Below are 16,255 nucleotides of genomic sequence, written 5' to 3'. Positions count from 1 at the left end.
TATTTTTATTTTTGTTAATCCTCATCCAAGGATATTTTTTCCATTGATTTTTAGAGAGAGCTGAAAGGAGGGAGGGAAAGAGAGAGAGAGAAGCATTGATGTGAGAGACACATTGATTGGTTGACTCCCACATGCACCGCAACAGGACCAGGAATGAACCTGCAACTGAGGTATGTGCCCTTGACCAGGAATCAAACCCGGGACCCTCTGGCTTGCAGGATGACACTCTAGCCACTGAGCAACACCAGCCAGAGCCTTCGTAATTTTTAAAAATGTTACAAATGGTCCTGCAGTAAAAAAATCTTAGTGCTTACATGTAGGCTAAGTTCTTGGATGTGGAATGGCAAGTAAAGGGGTTAATACATTTGTTATTCCTAGAAAGAGAAAAGCTGAGGTCCCGGTAACTCTAGTCCTGGTGCCCTGAGAACAAAAATCCAGTGAGCACGTGAGTGGGAAGTGGCTGTCTGTGAAAACCCCTCTTGGTGATTCACAATCAAGTAGCATACTAAAAGTTCTGGAGATTCTTCAGTAACCACTCACTGCGAGTGGTTTAAAAAGAGTTGTTTGCAAAGGGAAAGACTTTTATTCTTTGTACACATCTATTAAAATTTCTCTGAATGGTTTGGTTAGTGCCACCCGGTGGTAATCTCCCAAAGACAGGACAGCATTCAGATAGGAACTTGGCCACATACTGTCCCGCCAAGCTGGGCAACCGGGGTGGAGTCAGGTTTGGATTTTGTCCAAGAACCAGGCTAGGCCTGTCAACCCCTCCCAAGCCCCTCCCATCAGGTGAGAAGGGCTCCACAAGTCTTGAGGCTGACCATGGGGAGAGGGGAGAGTTTCACTCTGGCCTGTCTGAGAGGTGAAATCAGGCCTAGCTGACAGGCTGCATCAGGCCCACGCCTCCAACACAGAAGAGTGTGGATCCAGAATCCCTAGAGAAGGAGCCACGTGGGGTATAGAAAGGCAGCCTTCCCCTCATCCCAACCCATCTTCTCCAATTGGTGGAAGGAATCACGGTTAACTTCCAAGGTTCCTGCAGAAGTCACCAGTGACGCCTCTCCCTGACCCCCAGACCGCGCCTGCGTACTCCGGTAGCGCCTTTGCTGTATGTGCCCTCCAGCAGTCAGCACTCTGTTGTCCTCTGGTTCATCCACACCTACTGTGCTGGTCAAGAGGAAGGGCCACGTAATGAATCACGTACTTCACAGTCTTCCCAACAAACTGGGAGCTCCTGCATAGCAGGGTACTGTCCAGGCTTTCCTTCCCTCATTCACTCATTCATCCAATCAATAATCACTATTAGGGGACCTACCAAGTGTGTTGGTCTATAGCTAGACTACCCAAAATAGTGGTGAATAAGGCCGACGCAAACCCCTAACCTCATTCATTTTATATTTCCTGTAGCCCAGCCAGTGCCCAGCTCCAAGGGTTTAGGAATGACAGTGTAATGGAAAGCTGCTTTAGCATAGCACTTTTAACTTACCTTGTGTGGTGCAGATTAAAAGCCATTTTCTCCAGATTTTCGCCTGGTCCACAATTTATATGACAGTCATTTGACCGTACGAGGTATTTTAAAAAACACTTGGGGTACCTTTGGGGTCCCAATAGAGTATGGGGGTACTAAATTTCCAGACACGCCTAGGGCCCACCACTTGGCTGGAACAGGACTGGGGAAGGGCCGGCCCGCCGGCCCCGCCCCCCGCCCCCTGCCCAGGGCTTCGGCCACGCCCCCAGGTGCTGCGGCCACGCCCCCTCTCCATAGTTACGGCGCTGCGGAGGCGGCGGCCATCTTGGCGCCGGAGCGATGAGCGGGTCGAACCCGAAAGCGGCGGGCGCGGGCTCGACGGCTGGGCCCCGGGGGCTGGTGGCTGGCAAGGAGGAGAAGAAGAAGGCGGGCGGCGGCGTCCTGAACCGGCTCAAGGCGCGGCGGCAGGCGCCCCACCACGCGGCCGACGACGGCATCGGGGCAGCGGTTACGGAGCAGGAGCTGCTGGCCCTGGACGCCATCCGGCCCGAGCACGTCCTGCGCCTCGGCCGGGTCACGGAGAGTGAGTGCCGGGCGGCCGCGCCCTCCCCTCGCGCCGACACGCGGGCCCTGCAGCGGAGTCCGCTCGCCCTCCCTTCCTCTCCGGCCGGGCCGCGCTGCCCCAACTCCGCGGGCCGGGCCTGCGCTCCATCAGTCCCCGCGACGTGGCTGGGAAGGGGTCCCCCCGTGCTTAACTGCCTTCCCCCGAGACCGGCCCCACCGGGCTGCCCCGTGCCCGCTGGCCCTCAGGCCCTCAGGCCGGGCCGTTCGGTCCTCAGCTGGACTTGGCTGGGTGGGGTCCCCTTCGTTTAACCGGATCCTCCCGACCCTGGTACGTGGGCCCGCTGCCCCTCATCCTGGAAGCCCCCAGCCATCAGTGATGTTCCTGCTCAGCCCCTCACCCCGTCCGTCTGTCGCCGCTCCTGCAGTCCTGACCCCTACCCGTTTCTCGGCGTTTCCCTCCACCCTTTCCAGCCCGCCCTGGCCCCCTGCCCCCTCTGGTCCCAAGCGTCGCCCCTTTGTGTGCAGGTGGCTCTGCCTTCTTCAAACGCGTGGCCGTGGCATTTCATGCAAATTTAAAATAGTGCCACATAAAGAAAATAAAGTTTCAGTTTATGTGCAAAATCTGAAATGTGAATCCTACTTTTGACACTTGTTCGAGTGAATTAAGAAGTATGGCAGGGTTTCAGAACTGCCTTTTTGGCATAAAATGCAGCCATCCTACACTTTTTCATTGATAAAAGGGAGGTGGGGAAAGATATATTGCCCAAACCCAAACCTGGATCGCCTCCGTTTTGCTTCCAAGCCAAACCTTGACTTGTCCTTTCTCTTGCTGTTCTTCCGCCCCCTCTTTGCCCCCCCCAAGAATTTACAGTCCCCTAGTTAGGCCCTGCCTGCCGGCCCATCCCCCTGCAACCCCAGCTCTCCCTGATGGGTCTCCTGCTGACAGTGTTATCTGCTGAATTGCTTTACTTGTCAGCCCCGGGCTGCTCAGGTGTACCTCAGGGAGCAGGTGGCAGCTCCAGTGATTTGGGGATGGGCGTTGAGGTGGGGTGGGCCTTGGTCCAGACTGTATAAAAGGGAATTCCCATCTCCTAAAAGAGTTCCGTTTGATTATGGATAGTTTGATGTCCCCATTCTTCATCACTGTTTGAGTTGGGACTGTCCTTTGTGTACCTGAGTGTTTCTTAGAAGGTCTGTTCACATTCTTTGAAACATTGTGAGAAAGCTGCTTCTGTTCTGACCCAGTTTTATTTGGGATCTGAAGGTACAGAAGTCACCTGGTCTTTCTAACCTCATGCTTTATCCTGATATCAAGAGTGAAATAGGCCATCCTAATACCTGGCCCAAAGCAGCATTCTTTGGGGGGCACTCAGGTCCTGTGTAGGAGCTTGGGATTGGTGCTCTGCAGCTTACTGGAGAAAGCCAGGGGTCAGAGCTTGGTAACCTCTGGATTTGGTTACTGTTGTGTTTTTTTATTTTATTTATTTATAATATATTTTTATTGATTTCAGAGAGGAAGGGAGAGAGAGAGAGAAACATCAATGATGAGAGACAATCATTGATCGGCTGCCTTCTGCACACCCCCTACTGGGGATCGAGCCTGCAACCCAGGCCTGTGCCCTTGACTGGAATCGAGCATGTGACCCTTCAGTCCAAAGGCCGATGCTCTATGAACTGAGCCAAACCAGCTAGGGCCTGTTGTGTTTTTTTTTAAGTCCACCTGATATATATCCTCACCCAAGGATATTTTTCCATTGATTTTTAGAGAGAGTGGAAGAGAAAGGGAAAGACAGAGAGAAATAACGATGTGACAGATTGCCTCCTGCACCAGCCCCGACACGGGCCGGGGCCAGGACCGGGGAGGAGTCTGCAACCAAAGTACATGCCCTTGACCGGAATCGAACCCAGGACCCTTCGGTCAGCAGGCCGACGCTCTATCACTGAGCCAAACCGGCTAGGGCCCGGGGATATATTTTCATTGATTTTAGAGAGAGGGACAGAAGAAAGAGAGAGAAACATTGATGTGAGGGAGAACATTGATCTGTTGCCTACTGTGCGCACCTTGACGGGACCAAACTCACAACCTAGGTATGTGCCCTGACTGGGAATTGACCCCTCGACCCCAGCCAGCGCTTGTTACTCTTCAAGTCTGTTCCATTCAGCAACAGACCTGCTATTGAGTACCTGCTAAAAGTGCAGAACTAATCTCAGCCTTCTTAGGAGTTACAGAATAATCAGTAGCTCTCAAGTTTGCCATCTTATCGGAGAGGCAGCTGGTAAAACATGAAACAAGTCACACACGCAGGGGAGATAAAATAAAGTGACAGAAGGAGCTGTGAAGACGCTGTGAGGAGCTATCGAAGAAAGAAATCTGTGACATTTTCTATGATCAATAGGTGCTGGTTTGATTAGCTGCTCCGTTGTTGTGGGCTCTTCTTCACTTGGGCCTAAAACCCTCACCACCAAGTCTGTCCTGCTGCCTGTGCAGGTGTGGCCGCCACCTGACTTGGTACAAGTTAAGAATGGTTCTTCCATTTTGAAATAGTTGGGGGTGGGAGGAATACCATCTTGCAACACATGGTTATATCAAATTCATGTATCTGTCCATAAATAGTTTTGTTAGAACACAGCCATGCTCGTCCATTTTCGTGTCTGCTGCTGCTTTGTGCTCCAGTGAGAGTTGAGTAGTTGTGACAGAGACTGAATGGCTGCAAAGCCTAAATCATTTGTGATCTGGCCCTTTAAAGAAAAATTTGCTGGTCTCTGCTTTGATACTTCAGTAAATAAGCACTATGTTAGCCATAAGTGTTTCAAAATGAAGTTTAAAAAAAAAAATTCTGCCCGCCCTAACCGGTTTGGCTCAGTGGATAGAGCGTCGGCCTGCGGACTGAAGGGTCCCAGGTTCGATTCCGGTCAAGGGCATGTACCTTGGTTGCGGGCACATCCCCAATGGGAGGTGTGCAAGAGGCAGCTGATCGATGTTTCTCTCTCACTGATGTTTCTAACTCTTTATCCCTCTCCCTTCCTCTCTGTAAAAAGTCAATAAAATATATATTAAAAAAATATATATATATTGAAAAAAAAAAAATTCTGCCCGCCCTGACCAGTGTTCTCAGTAGTTGGTGTCACCCGGTACACCAAAGGGTCACAGGTTCGAATCCCAGTCAAGAGCATGGTGTACCTGGGTTGCAAGTTCGATTAGGGCCCCGGTCGGGGATTATGCGGGAGGCAACCAATTGATGTGTCTCTTTCACATCGATATTTCTCTCTCCCTCTTTCCCTCCCTTCCACTCTCTCTCAAAAAAAAAAAATAAAAAATCAATGGAAAAAAGAAAACAAAAATTCTTCCCTTTTGGGGCATCCAAGTTGATCATGAAGAAACGGTCTGGAGGCCATTTTTGAGGTGTTTACAAAGAAATCTCCTTTTATTCCTGCTTCTAAAAATGTTGCAGTAATCTTTCATCCACAACAAGTCCGTGGTCTTTTTTTCCCCCTTGGATTCCCCAGTTCTCTCCACCCACAACTTTTGCTTATAACGTAAGTTTTTGTGTATATTTTAAGCGAACTGTGTAAGAAAAAACTTGAGTTTACCTCAAAACTTGAGAAATGCATGCTAGTTTTGGAGACTTACTTAATGGCGTGGTCTCTCTCACTTTCAGATTATTTGTGTAAACCCGAAGACAACATCTACAGTATTGATTTCACCCGCTTCAAAATTCGAGATTTGGAGACAGGCACGGTGCTCTTTGAGATCGCTAAGCCCTGTGTTCCAGGTAAGCCGCTGTGTGGCCATGGTCGCTTGGCAGCTGGAGCAGAGGCTTTTGGAGCTTGAGTTGTTGTGGCCTTTGCATCCTGCGTCTCGGGCTCCCGTGTGTCCCACTCCCATGACCTCCTCCCGAAGCCGGGCCTGCGGGGCATGCTGGTGTGACGCTGAGTGGAGAGCGGTGTTTGTGCTGGTTCCTGTGTTCTGCTGTCTGTTTATCCCAGCTCATGTAACCCTCAACCTCTGGGAGGGGTTATTGTTCCCGTTTTACAAATGAGGAAACTGAGGCCCTGAATTCCCAAGTGACTTTTCTAAAGTCTTACGCTCTTTCATCTTACCACATTGCCTCCCCTTAGGAAAGGAATCCTTGAAATTGAACTCTAATGAGAAAAGCTCACTTGAGCCTTGAGTCTTAGGGATACTCTAGAAGGGTGATACTGATGATTCTGGTCCAGACCATGAGGCAGTTCACCTGGCTTCTCACTCTCTTTTCTTTAAACAGTGTCTCATATTTCCCAGTAAGTCCTAGTTTGGATTTCAATCTCCACCATTTTCTGGATGAACAGAAAGCCCAGGCCTATGAACTCATCTCCTTGGGGTTCTTTAACTTAGCCTTGAACAGAGCTTCCTGTGCTGTGATACAGTTTCAGGGTGATTCAGTTCTGGCCGGGGGACCACACTGTCTTTGGAGCACAACACTGGAGATTTAGCTCCCCCTGGAGTTGGTTGTTAGAACACCAGCACAGATAACCCTTCAGAGGATCAGCATGGTCTGTGTAGTCTTTCTGCAAAGCTTTTCTCATCTGGCTTGCTCATCAGAAAGGGCCTGTAAATTTGGTAAGTCCAGAGACTTTCCTGAGAAAGTCCATCTCGGGTTAGTAGCATAGTCAAGGTTAGAGTCCTGGTCTCCTCACCTTTCCCAGTATTTTTTTGTCTCTGTCTTGGCTCTTTTCATTTTTTTTTCCTTTAATTCTTTATTGTTTAAAGCCGTGGTCGGCAAACTGCAGCTCGTGAGCCACATGCGGCTGTTTGGCCCTTTGAGTGTGGCTCTTCCACAAAATACCACGGCCTGGGCGAGTCTATTTTGAAGAAGTGGCGTTAGAAGAAGTTTAAGTTTTAAAAATTTGGCTCTCAAAAGAAATTTCAATCGTTGTACTGTTGATATTTGGCTCTGTTGACTAATGAGTTTGCCGACCACTGGTTTAAAGTATTACTATGTCTCCCTTTTCCCCCATTGACCTCTCCCTGGCACTCCCACCCCCCAGCACCCACCCAGTATTTTTATGCTGCCATAGTCTGGTACTGATCAAGGCACCAGAAGGCTCAAGCTTGTGGGTGCTAAGCTTGTTTGGGAGGGCCAGGGCCAGCTGGTGTCCTGGGCTGGGGAGTTCACATCCCTTACCACATGCCTTATACTTAGGATGTTTCAGGGATCCTGGGACGACTCACGTGTGCGGATTTGAACTAGACTGGGCTCAGAGGAGTCATTGCAATGGGAAACTGAGCCGTCTCAAGAATGTCAGCGGCAGATACTGCAGATACACTTGGCTTTTCACCCTCTCCAGTCTCTACCTCTAAGGGTCTTCATTGACTTAGACCAGGCTCACCCTGAGGCTGTTCCCTCCAGGAGCACTGATTCTGAGGAGTTGGAATCCCTGAGAAGATTTGGTCTGACTCTGGTTTTTTTGCTTTTCTGTTAATCCTCACCCAAGGATATTTTTTCCATTGATTCTAGAGAGTGGAACGGAGGGCGGGAGGGGGAGAGATAGAGAGAGAGAGAGAGAGAGAGTGAGTAGAGGAGAGAGAGAAACATCGATATGAGAGAGCCACATCAATTGGTGGCCTCCCACACCTGCCTGACTGAGGCAGGGAACCTGCAACCCAGGTACATGCCCTTGACCGGGAATTGAACCGGAGACTTTTCAGTGTGCGGGCCATCGCTCTAACCACTGAGCATGCTGGCCAAGGCTGCTTGACTCTCTTGGAATCTTATGGTGAGAGCTAGAGTCTTTGAGTACGAATTCTACTCAGACTGGTTGCCCAATTGCTCTTGGGCTTGTCACAGCCAGAGGTGTTTGATGCTACACGTCTTCTCTAATGTTGCACCTATGTTCAGCCTAGAGTCCCAGTGGTCGGCAAACTCATTAGTCAACACCACAGAGCCAAATATCAACAGTACAACGATTGAAATTTCTTTTGAGAGCCAAATTTTTTAAACTTTTTCTAACGCCACTTCTTCAAAATAGACTCGCCCAGGCCTTGGTATTTTGTGGAAGAGCCACACTCAAGGGGCCAAAGAGCTGCATGTGGCTCGCGAGCCGCAGTTTGCCAACCATGGACCTAGACCTAGAGAAAATATCTTTGCTGGACACTGGGTGGCACTAGAGGGAACTATCTCTTTGTTCACATTAGGATGGCTTTCTGATTCATTTTACAAATCTTTCATTTCCTGGGTTCAGGAATGGACTAGACCAGAGAGCATCATTACCTCATTGAGGTCCCACACGTTGGTTCACTGCCAGTCTGCTTCTCCCTTTCCCAGGTGGTCGGTGTTGGGCCTGGAATAGGATCAGTCCCAGGAAGTACAGTGCTCCAAGGCTGTAGGCTTTGGAAATAGAATATTTCCAAATATTCCACTTCATAGAATCCTTCTAGGAGTGTGTCTTTGCTGCCTGTCAGAAATTTTTGCGTTCTCTGAAGGAGCCTTTTGACTAGTTTCAACTTTTGCAACCTCATTCTTTTGGTTAGTGGCTGGCACATCAACTTGGTCAACAGGCCTTCAGTCAGACGGACCTGGATTCAAATCCCTGTGCCCTCATTTACTGTTTGGTGGGGTTTTGGACATGTTACTAACTTCTCTGAGCCTGAGCTTCTGATGGTAATAGTAACTCCTCACAGGGCTCAGCAGCCTTCAGCCCAGGACTGGCATGTGCCAGGTGCGCAGTAAGGATCGGCCATCCTGCTGCTGGCGTTGGTACTGTTGATTGTACTATTTGGACTGGAGGTGCTGAGATGATGTGCTCAAGATTCTGTGTCCGCTTTCAGACCAAGAGGAGGAGGAGGAGGAGGCAGGTGGAGATGTGGATGTCAGTGCAGGACGCTTTGTCCGCTATCAGTTCACACCAGCATTTCTCCGCCTCCGGACAGTCGGGGCTACGTGAGTACCAGCATTTCCGGAGGGAGGGCGTTCTGCTTGTTTCCAGAGAAGAGTGGTCTCAGTTGGGTTGGCTTTAGAGGAGGGAGGGGACAGATGAGGGCTCACAGAGATTTATTTTGCAGGGTGGAGTTCACCGTGGGAGACAAACCTGTGTCAAACTTCCGGATGATCGAACGGCACTATTTCCGGGAGTGCTTGCTGAAAAACTTTGACTTTGATTTCGGCTTCTGCATCCCCAGCAGCAGGAACACTTGTGAACATATCTACGAGTTTCCCCAGCTTTCTGAGGATGTCAGTACGTATCCCTGACTTGTACGGCATTCCGGGTTTTGGGGCCAGAAGGAACAACCCTGAAATCCATCTGGTCCAGTGCCCGCATTTGGCAGAGGAGGGAAACAGTGACAGGATGCAGCCATCTCTACTCATTTGACCTCAGGCTTCTCATTTCCTGCTGCTCCGATCTCATGTTTCAAACTCGGACACTGCCCGCTTGGGAGCTTGGGAGGTTTAATAACACAGGCCGCCCCTTTCCCACCCCTGCTGTGGGGAAGGGAGTGGCGGAGGGAGGTAAGAGGAGGCCCGTGACAATCCCCGGACTCGGATGGACTCTGAGTAGATGAAGCGCCTCTCCTATCCACTGTTAGTCGTGGATCCCACTGTGGTACTCATCTGCTCGGCACTCTCACTTTTTCCTTAACCACAGCTAGACGTGAAGCTGGGGGCTAAATAGAACCATAGGTCTCAGGACCTCCTCTTGCTCAGTTTCTGCAAGTAGAAGATTGATTAGATCAGTGGTTGGCAAACTCATTAGTCAACAGAGCCAAATATCAACAGTACAACGATTGAAATTTCTTTTGAGAGCCAAATTTTTAAAACTTAAACTTCGTCTAACGCCACTTCTTCAAAATAGACTCGCCCAGGCCGTGGTATTTTGTGGAAGAGCCACACTCAAGGGGCCAAAGAGCCGCATGTGGCTCGCGAGCCGCAGTTTGCCGACCACTGGATTAGATAAACTGTTAAAATAGAGCCATAGGAGATAGGGAGCTGTTACAGGTTTCAGGTTTTGGAGCAGGAGTGACGAGGCGGAAGCAGTGTCTCCGGAAGAGAAATCCTGTAGCTGTGTGGAGGAGGAACTGGGGAAGGCCCCAGAGAGACAGAGGCGAGGCAAGAGAAGAGGTGGACCTCCGAGGGGAAGAACAGGCCTTTTCCGTTCTGTGACTTCGGTCACCTCTCAGTTCGCATCCTCTGTTAGAAAATAGAGACAATGGCCCTGGAACAATGAGGGTGTGCGTGGGGTCCTGTGAATAGTGGGATTTACTTGGCTTGTGGGGAAGGATCTACTTATACTGACTAGTTCTCTCAGAATCTGAAGGCGCCTAAAATTGTCATATTCTGACAGCCAGGTACTCTTTACTCGTGTGGCAGTGCTGTTCCCGGGGAGGAGGAGGACTGCTGGGATGTGAGCGGGGGTCGAGGACAGCCTCTGATCCTAGCTTGAAGCCCTTTCCCTCAGATGGGCTGGAATCCATAGCTACTTGTAAGAAGAGATTATGTGTAGCTTTTCAAGTTTTACCATAACTTTTCCTCTTGAGTCAATAAGCGGAAAGTGAGGCGGCCAGCATTCTGCATATAAGCCAAGGAACTTTGGTCGGGTGGGTCCAAAGAAGCTCACCCAGTCAGGGTTACTGTTTCGGACATTTCCTCCCGAAGACTCAGAATAGCTGCAGTCGTTCCTCCAGGCGGCCGGAGGAGTGACTGTGGGGGCTTACCTCCAGCATGGGAAAGAGGTCTGGGCAGCTGCTGAACAAACAAGGTTGAGATCTGGATCCCGGGACAGACAGGCCTTTGGCTGCATTGTTTCCAGGTTAACACCGAGCCGTCTCTGGAGGGGGCTCCTTGCCCTTCATGCCCCTGCTCTCACCTCACCTAGGGTTTCTCTGGTTGCCAGGGGTGCCCGTGGGCAGTGGCCTCAGGAGGCACAGCTTTTTGTATTTGGACCAGAATGTCTAGGGGAGCAGAGAGGCACTGAGTAAATAAGGTGCTGTGGTCCATGTTGGCAGGAGGGTAGGCACATTCTCCTGGGCGCCGACCCAGACTCGGGCTGGGTGACCCGGCAGGGCCTGTCAGCGAGTTGAGTGCATCGTATGTGCAGTGGGTCTCAGGTTCCGTTTTGAGGCCTCTGTGGTCCCCAGTTCTCCCCCTCTCAAGGGCTGGCTCCCCTGTTCTGACCTCGTTATTCTGGGAGAGGGCACTCATATTTTCCGGAAGGACCAGCTTATGCATTGTAGCAGGGATGCTAAGTTTTTTGGCAGCTAGCTCATGGGCAGACTCACACATTAAGTCTTTTTTGCTTTCCCTAACTTGCAGTTCGTCTGATGATTGAAAATCCCTACGAGACCCGTTCTGACAGCTTCTACTTTGTTGACAACAAGCTGATAATGCACAACAAGGCTGACTATGCCTATAACGGAGGCCAGTAACCGCCATGGGACTGGACGGGAGTGCTTTGCTGCCGCCATGGTCCTGGCACCTGGAAGTGGTCAAAGCTGCTGGATGTCACGCACCTGGGACCTGGCCCCAGGAAGCCACGGCTGGGAGGCAGTTTCCGGTGCTTCGAGAGAGGTGCCAAGCAGTGCTGTGTTTCCTTCCCCAGTATTTTCTCTTCCCTCTTTTCCCCTGCCCTTTAGGTCAGAGGTCCTATATAGTGAAGATTAGGATAAGGTTCCTCAAGTCCAGATTAAAAAAGAGATTATTTTCATGTAGTCATAGCTGCCTAGTGGTTGTCCTGACGAGCCTGGGTCTCTGGCAGGGCTGTGCCCGGGCGAGGAGGCTCTGGCGCCCTGCAGGTTCAAGCCTTCTGCAGGGTCCTGGGTGCTGTGAGAAGCTGCGAGGTCAGCCTCTTCCGGCGTCTTCTCTTATTTCTGGGGTTGTCATCGGCACAGTCTGACCTCAGCCTGTGCATAGTTATAAACAAACCAAATGGAAAGAAACTTGAAAGGGGGTGGAGGGGAGGAATGGCGCCAAGAGGTGAGGCTCGAGGGCTGGTGAGGCTGCCACACCGCAAGGCCCATTGTGTGGAGAGGCCTGCTTACCTGTCTGACCTGCAAGGTCCCAGGCAGTCCTCCCGGGACCCAGCAAGGTGTCAGCTGGCAGTGCCTTCTGCCCTCATTCTGGAGCGGAGAGGAGCTTGCCCTGCTGCTGGCTCCTGACTCGAGTACCTTCTGAAACGGAACGTGTCGGTTTCGCTTTGGAAGTATCTGTCCTGAGGCAGAGCAGGCCTCACTGAGTGCTGTTTCCAGGCTTCCTTTTGGGAGGCTGATGGGATGTCTGGTGACGTGCAGTTAGACTTCTGACAGCACAGCTCAGGCTCCTGGGCTCCTCTGGCTCACGTGAGGCTGGTACAGTCACTAACCAGCCGCCGCTACAGGCCGCATTGGATTTCCTGCTCGGCATGGCCTGGAGGACTGGCTTTGGATGGGGATTTGCCTCTAAACTCTGCGGTCTTCTTACTTAGGGTTTTTCTGTCTGCCTTTCTGCTGAAGTTGTTTCTGGAACCATCCAGGCAGGTCAGATCTAAGTAATGCAAATCTGGTCCTTGGAACCTTTTTGGGTGTGAGGCCTCTCCGCCTGTTTCGCCTGTTCCAGAGGGATGTGTTCTCAGAAAAGCTTCCTTGCACATCCTGCTACTTTGATCCTCAGGCCTTTATCGGATGGACTCGCCTCCTTCGCTCCCTGTGGTTGTCTGACTGTGGGTGACGTTAGGTGCTGTGAGACTTGCTGTGGCCAGGCTTTAGCACTGATGGGAAGGCGCTGTAGGGAGGTCCCAGGTATGTGGTAATAGTCACTGTCACTGACACAGTGACTGACAGGAGAGCTGTTTCCCAAAGCGCTGGGGAGGAAGGCCGAGGGGCCAGGGAAGGAAGGGCTGCGCTGGGCCACAGAAGCCCCTGTGTGTTCATGGACCAGTGTGGCTCCCGTTTGGATTCTAGAGTGTGAGTGGTCTTGAGCCTCGGCGTGGTGCTATGTACCAGGCCAGAGTCTGGGCTGTGCCAGATGCTGACGCTTTCTCACCGAGAAAGCCCTGGGTTAGCCCTGTGTGCCAGCACTGGGTCCGACCAATGAGGGAAGGGAGGTCCAGCACCCTGCAGACCGGGAAGTCTCAGCACTGGAGCGGATACAAACCCAGGTGCCTTACGTGGGCTCTGCCCCACACGCTGCTGAGGAGGCTGCTGCGCCCTCGCTCCCCCACCCGCCTGCAGGCGGACAGCAGCCCTGCCTCTTGCCCTCATCGTGGCTCCGCTAGCACCTCGTGCCTGTCGAGCTTCAGAAGCCCCGTCTGTGACAACCCCCGATCAGGAGGGTTCCTACCGTTTGATGTTTCATTGGCGTCAGGATGTGGTTTCTGGAGTGCCCAGAGCTCTGCTCAGTAGAGGGCGCCTTGGAAATGTGTCCCGGGGCAGACTGGGTCTTGTATGCGATGGGCTCTTAGCCGCAGTGTTAGCTTTGCGAGGAGGAGGGCCAGCAGGCAGAGGGGCAGGCACTCAGGCTTGAATAGCGCTGCGTCCTCTTCCCCACTAGCTTGCCTTATCTCCCTGGAGACCATTTTGAGGCCAAGTGCTCAAACTGCCCAGTAGGACAGGGTTGGCCATCCTCTGTGCCCGGAGGTCTGGTGCTCTGTACCTCAGACTGGTTTCTTGGGTCCCCTGCTCAGGGAATCTTGAGAAGCATCACCACTCTGGGTGTTAACCAGGGTGAGTTTGAAGTTCAAGTTTTTGTTCCTGAATTGGGCAGAGAATTGGAAGCCATACTTTCTCTGAAAGTGTCTGAACCAGTCAGAAGTTGGATCAGGGCTGGAGGCCAACGCTAGTGAGGAACCTGGACTGTTGATGCCGTTATCTGTGGGTCATACGTGGGAGGATGCCGTTATCTGTGGGTCATACGAGGGAGGAAAACAGCCCTGCAGCCTGGCTGGTGTGGTTCAGTGGGTAGAGCGTTGGCCCGAGGACTGAAGGGTCCCAGATTCAATTCCAGTCCAGGGCATGTACCTCGTGGCAGGCTTGATCCCCAGCCCTGGTCTCAGGGCGTGTGCAGGAGGCAACCAATTGATTTGTCCCTCTCACATCGATATTTCTCTCTCTGTGTCTCTCCCCCTCCCTTCCACACTCTTTAAAAATCAATGGGGGGAAATACCCTTTGGAGAGGAATTAACAACAACAACAAAAAAGCCCCTGCATGCTCTCTCTTCAGAGCTGGCAATGGAGAGACAGCTGGCAATGGAGAAACAGCACCTCCCTGGGGGCTGGCGGCCCACCTGGTGCCGCGGGGCCTGCCTCTCCTGTCTTGCCCTTGTCCCTCTGCCTCGGAATCTCTGGGGGAGCCTCTCTTTTCCCCGAAGCCTTTGGGCTAGGATGCGCTTCCAGCTTCTCCAACGAAGACCCGCTTTGTCTTAGTCTGTGCCCCAGAGGACCTGGTTCTGGCTGCCCTCGCCGTAGGCGTTAGCTCAGGCACCTGGCAGAGAAGGCCGTTTTCAGGGGCCGCCCGGCTTCCTGAAGACACCATCGTCTTCGGGCATCTGATTCCCAAATAAGGGCAGGACTTCGGAATGTTGGGTCTAACCGTAGACTGGCGATCCTTGAAATGGCAGGGACTGGGGAATCTTCAACCTACTTTTCCAGTTGGAAGTGGAACTCATTTGTGAGAGGACATGCTAGGCTGTGTCCAATGTACCAACAAGGTGAGTCCTGCCTTAGTGTGTCCTGCCAGCTGGTGGGCCCCCCGGGTACTCCCTTTCCCCTGTAAAGGACCCTTCTGGTGGCCATCGGAAGGGGTGGGGTCTGGGGACTGTCTGTGCTAGAAATCATAGCACAGACGCCTTGCCAGTGCGTGAGGATTCCTGACACAGAGGGTGCTGCTGAGCCTGCAGAGCCTGGTCGGAGCCATCACGTTACATTCCCCGCAATGGGCCGTCTTTGCCACAGAGGGTCTGGCGGAGGTGGGTTTACCTGTTTTACAAGGGTCATGTAAAGTCATTGACGTTGGACAGTCTGCTTTCCCCGGTAAATCTATTTTTCACAGAATATAAGCAACATCAGTGATCTGATCTGTCCTTCCTCCGCTTACCTTCACTTGAGATCCTCATTCCAGTTTGTATTTTTTTCTGTTTTGCTAATTGTTTTATAACCACAACAAATGAGTACAGAGAATGCCCTGTTTGAAACATCACAATAAAGGTTCAAGATCAAGGTGTTCCTTTAGGCAAGGCTGAAGATTTTCAGTCTCTAGAATTTGGAATTTAGGCTGCAATCCTTACTTTTGGATGGATCACTGGGTGTGTGGGACAGTCCATGCTTTTAACCAGATTTGAACAGAAGAATGGCCACTTGGCCCAGGTAGAAGTAGATGAAGTGTTTGGTTTCATGTGTCACGTAACTACCGAAGTTCCTTCCCACGATGCACTGCCAGGTGGGGTCATACTTCATGTCAAAAAAATTTTTTTTTCTTCAAATTACAAGAGAAAGTACACGTGAGCCAGCTGGACTGCGTGGGCTTAGGAAACAAGTTACAGAGGCAGAAGGGCCCTTGGAGCTTAGGAGGGAAAGGCCAAGGTAACGGGCCGGGGGGAGGAGGGGGAGGAGGGGGAGGGAAAGGCACCGTGTGCTCCTGAGAGGGCGGGCGAGCCTCAGCTCCTCCTCGCTGTGGCCCAGTGTCCTCGATGTGTGTTCTCCAGCACATTCATTCCAGGAGTCCCGCTGCGTCTCCTCCACGCGGCGTGTTTGATCACCGCCTTTCTGTCACACATGATTACAGTGGAGCAGGGGTTGGTGGGTGGCAACGGCCTCCTGGGGGAGGGGCTGGCACATCTCCCCCATTCCAGTTTTTATTGTCTTTGTGTCCAAAGTAAACTAGGTGACCAATTTGTATAAAATGTTATTTTGCCACAAGAGACAGAAATAAAGATTTTCACAGTATATGTGCCCTCTTGTCTCCTGGCTGCGCTCCTTGTGTTGCTGGAGGGAGCAGGTATGGGGCGGGGGTGGCCTTTCTGTAAACAGTTTGAGCATAGCTGGTTTCTAGGGTGATTGGGGAACCATATTGGGCTTTAGGTTGAATATTTTTGCTTTATTTTGTTGGGGGGCCTTTGAGAAATAAAAATTTATATACATACTTAAAAGTTAAGGTGTGCTTTAACTATAGTAAAATTCACCTCATTTAGGAGTACAGTTTGATACAATCATGATACAGGGCATTCCCATCACCCCAGAAAGTTCCCTCAAGTGTCTGGTGTTCATGGCCAGCTCTCTCC

At 51.5% G+C, this 16,255-nt stretch overlaps 1 protein-coding gene across 1 annotated transcript; it reads left to right on the top strand.

Moving 5' to 3' along the window:
* Positions 1–1,789: 1,789 nt before the first annotated feature.
* UNC119B (unc-119 lipid binding chaperone B) lies at positions 1,790–15,921 on the top strand. Its single transcript, XM_080650326.1, has 5 exons — positions 1,790–2,051; positions 5,692–5,805; positions 8,841–8,952; positions 9,075–9,247; positions 11,320–15,921. The coding sequence occupies exons 1-5, from the start codon at positions 1,808–1,810 to the stop codon at positions 11,430–11,432; spliced, it is 756 nt and encodes a 251-aa protein (XP_080506452.1). The 5' UTR covers positions 1,790–1,807; the 3' UTR covers positions 11,433–15,921.
* The last annotated feature ends 334 nt before the right edge of the window (positions 15,922–16,255 follow it).

Source organism: Plecotus auritus, assembly GCF_963455305.1.
Source record: "Plecotus auritus genome assembly, chromosome: 13".
NCBI classification, from domain to species: domain Eukaryota; kingdom Metazoa; phylum Chordata; class Mammalia; order Chiroptera; family Vespertilionidae; genus Plecotus; species Plecotus auritus.
The sequence above is the reverse complement of the archived record's forward strand: the minus strand, read 5'-3'. Positions and strand labels throughout refer to the sequence as shown.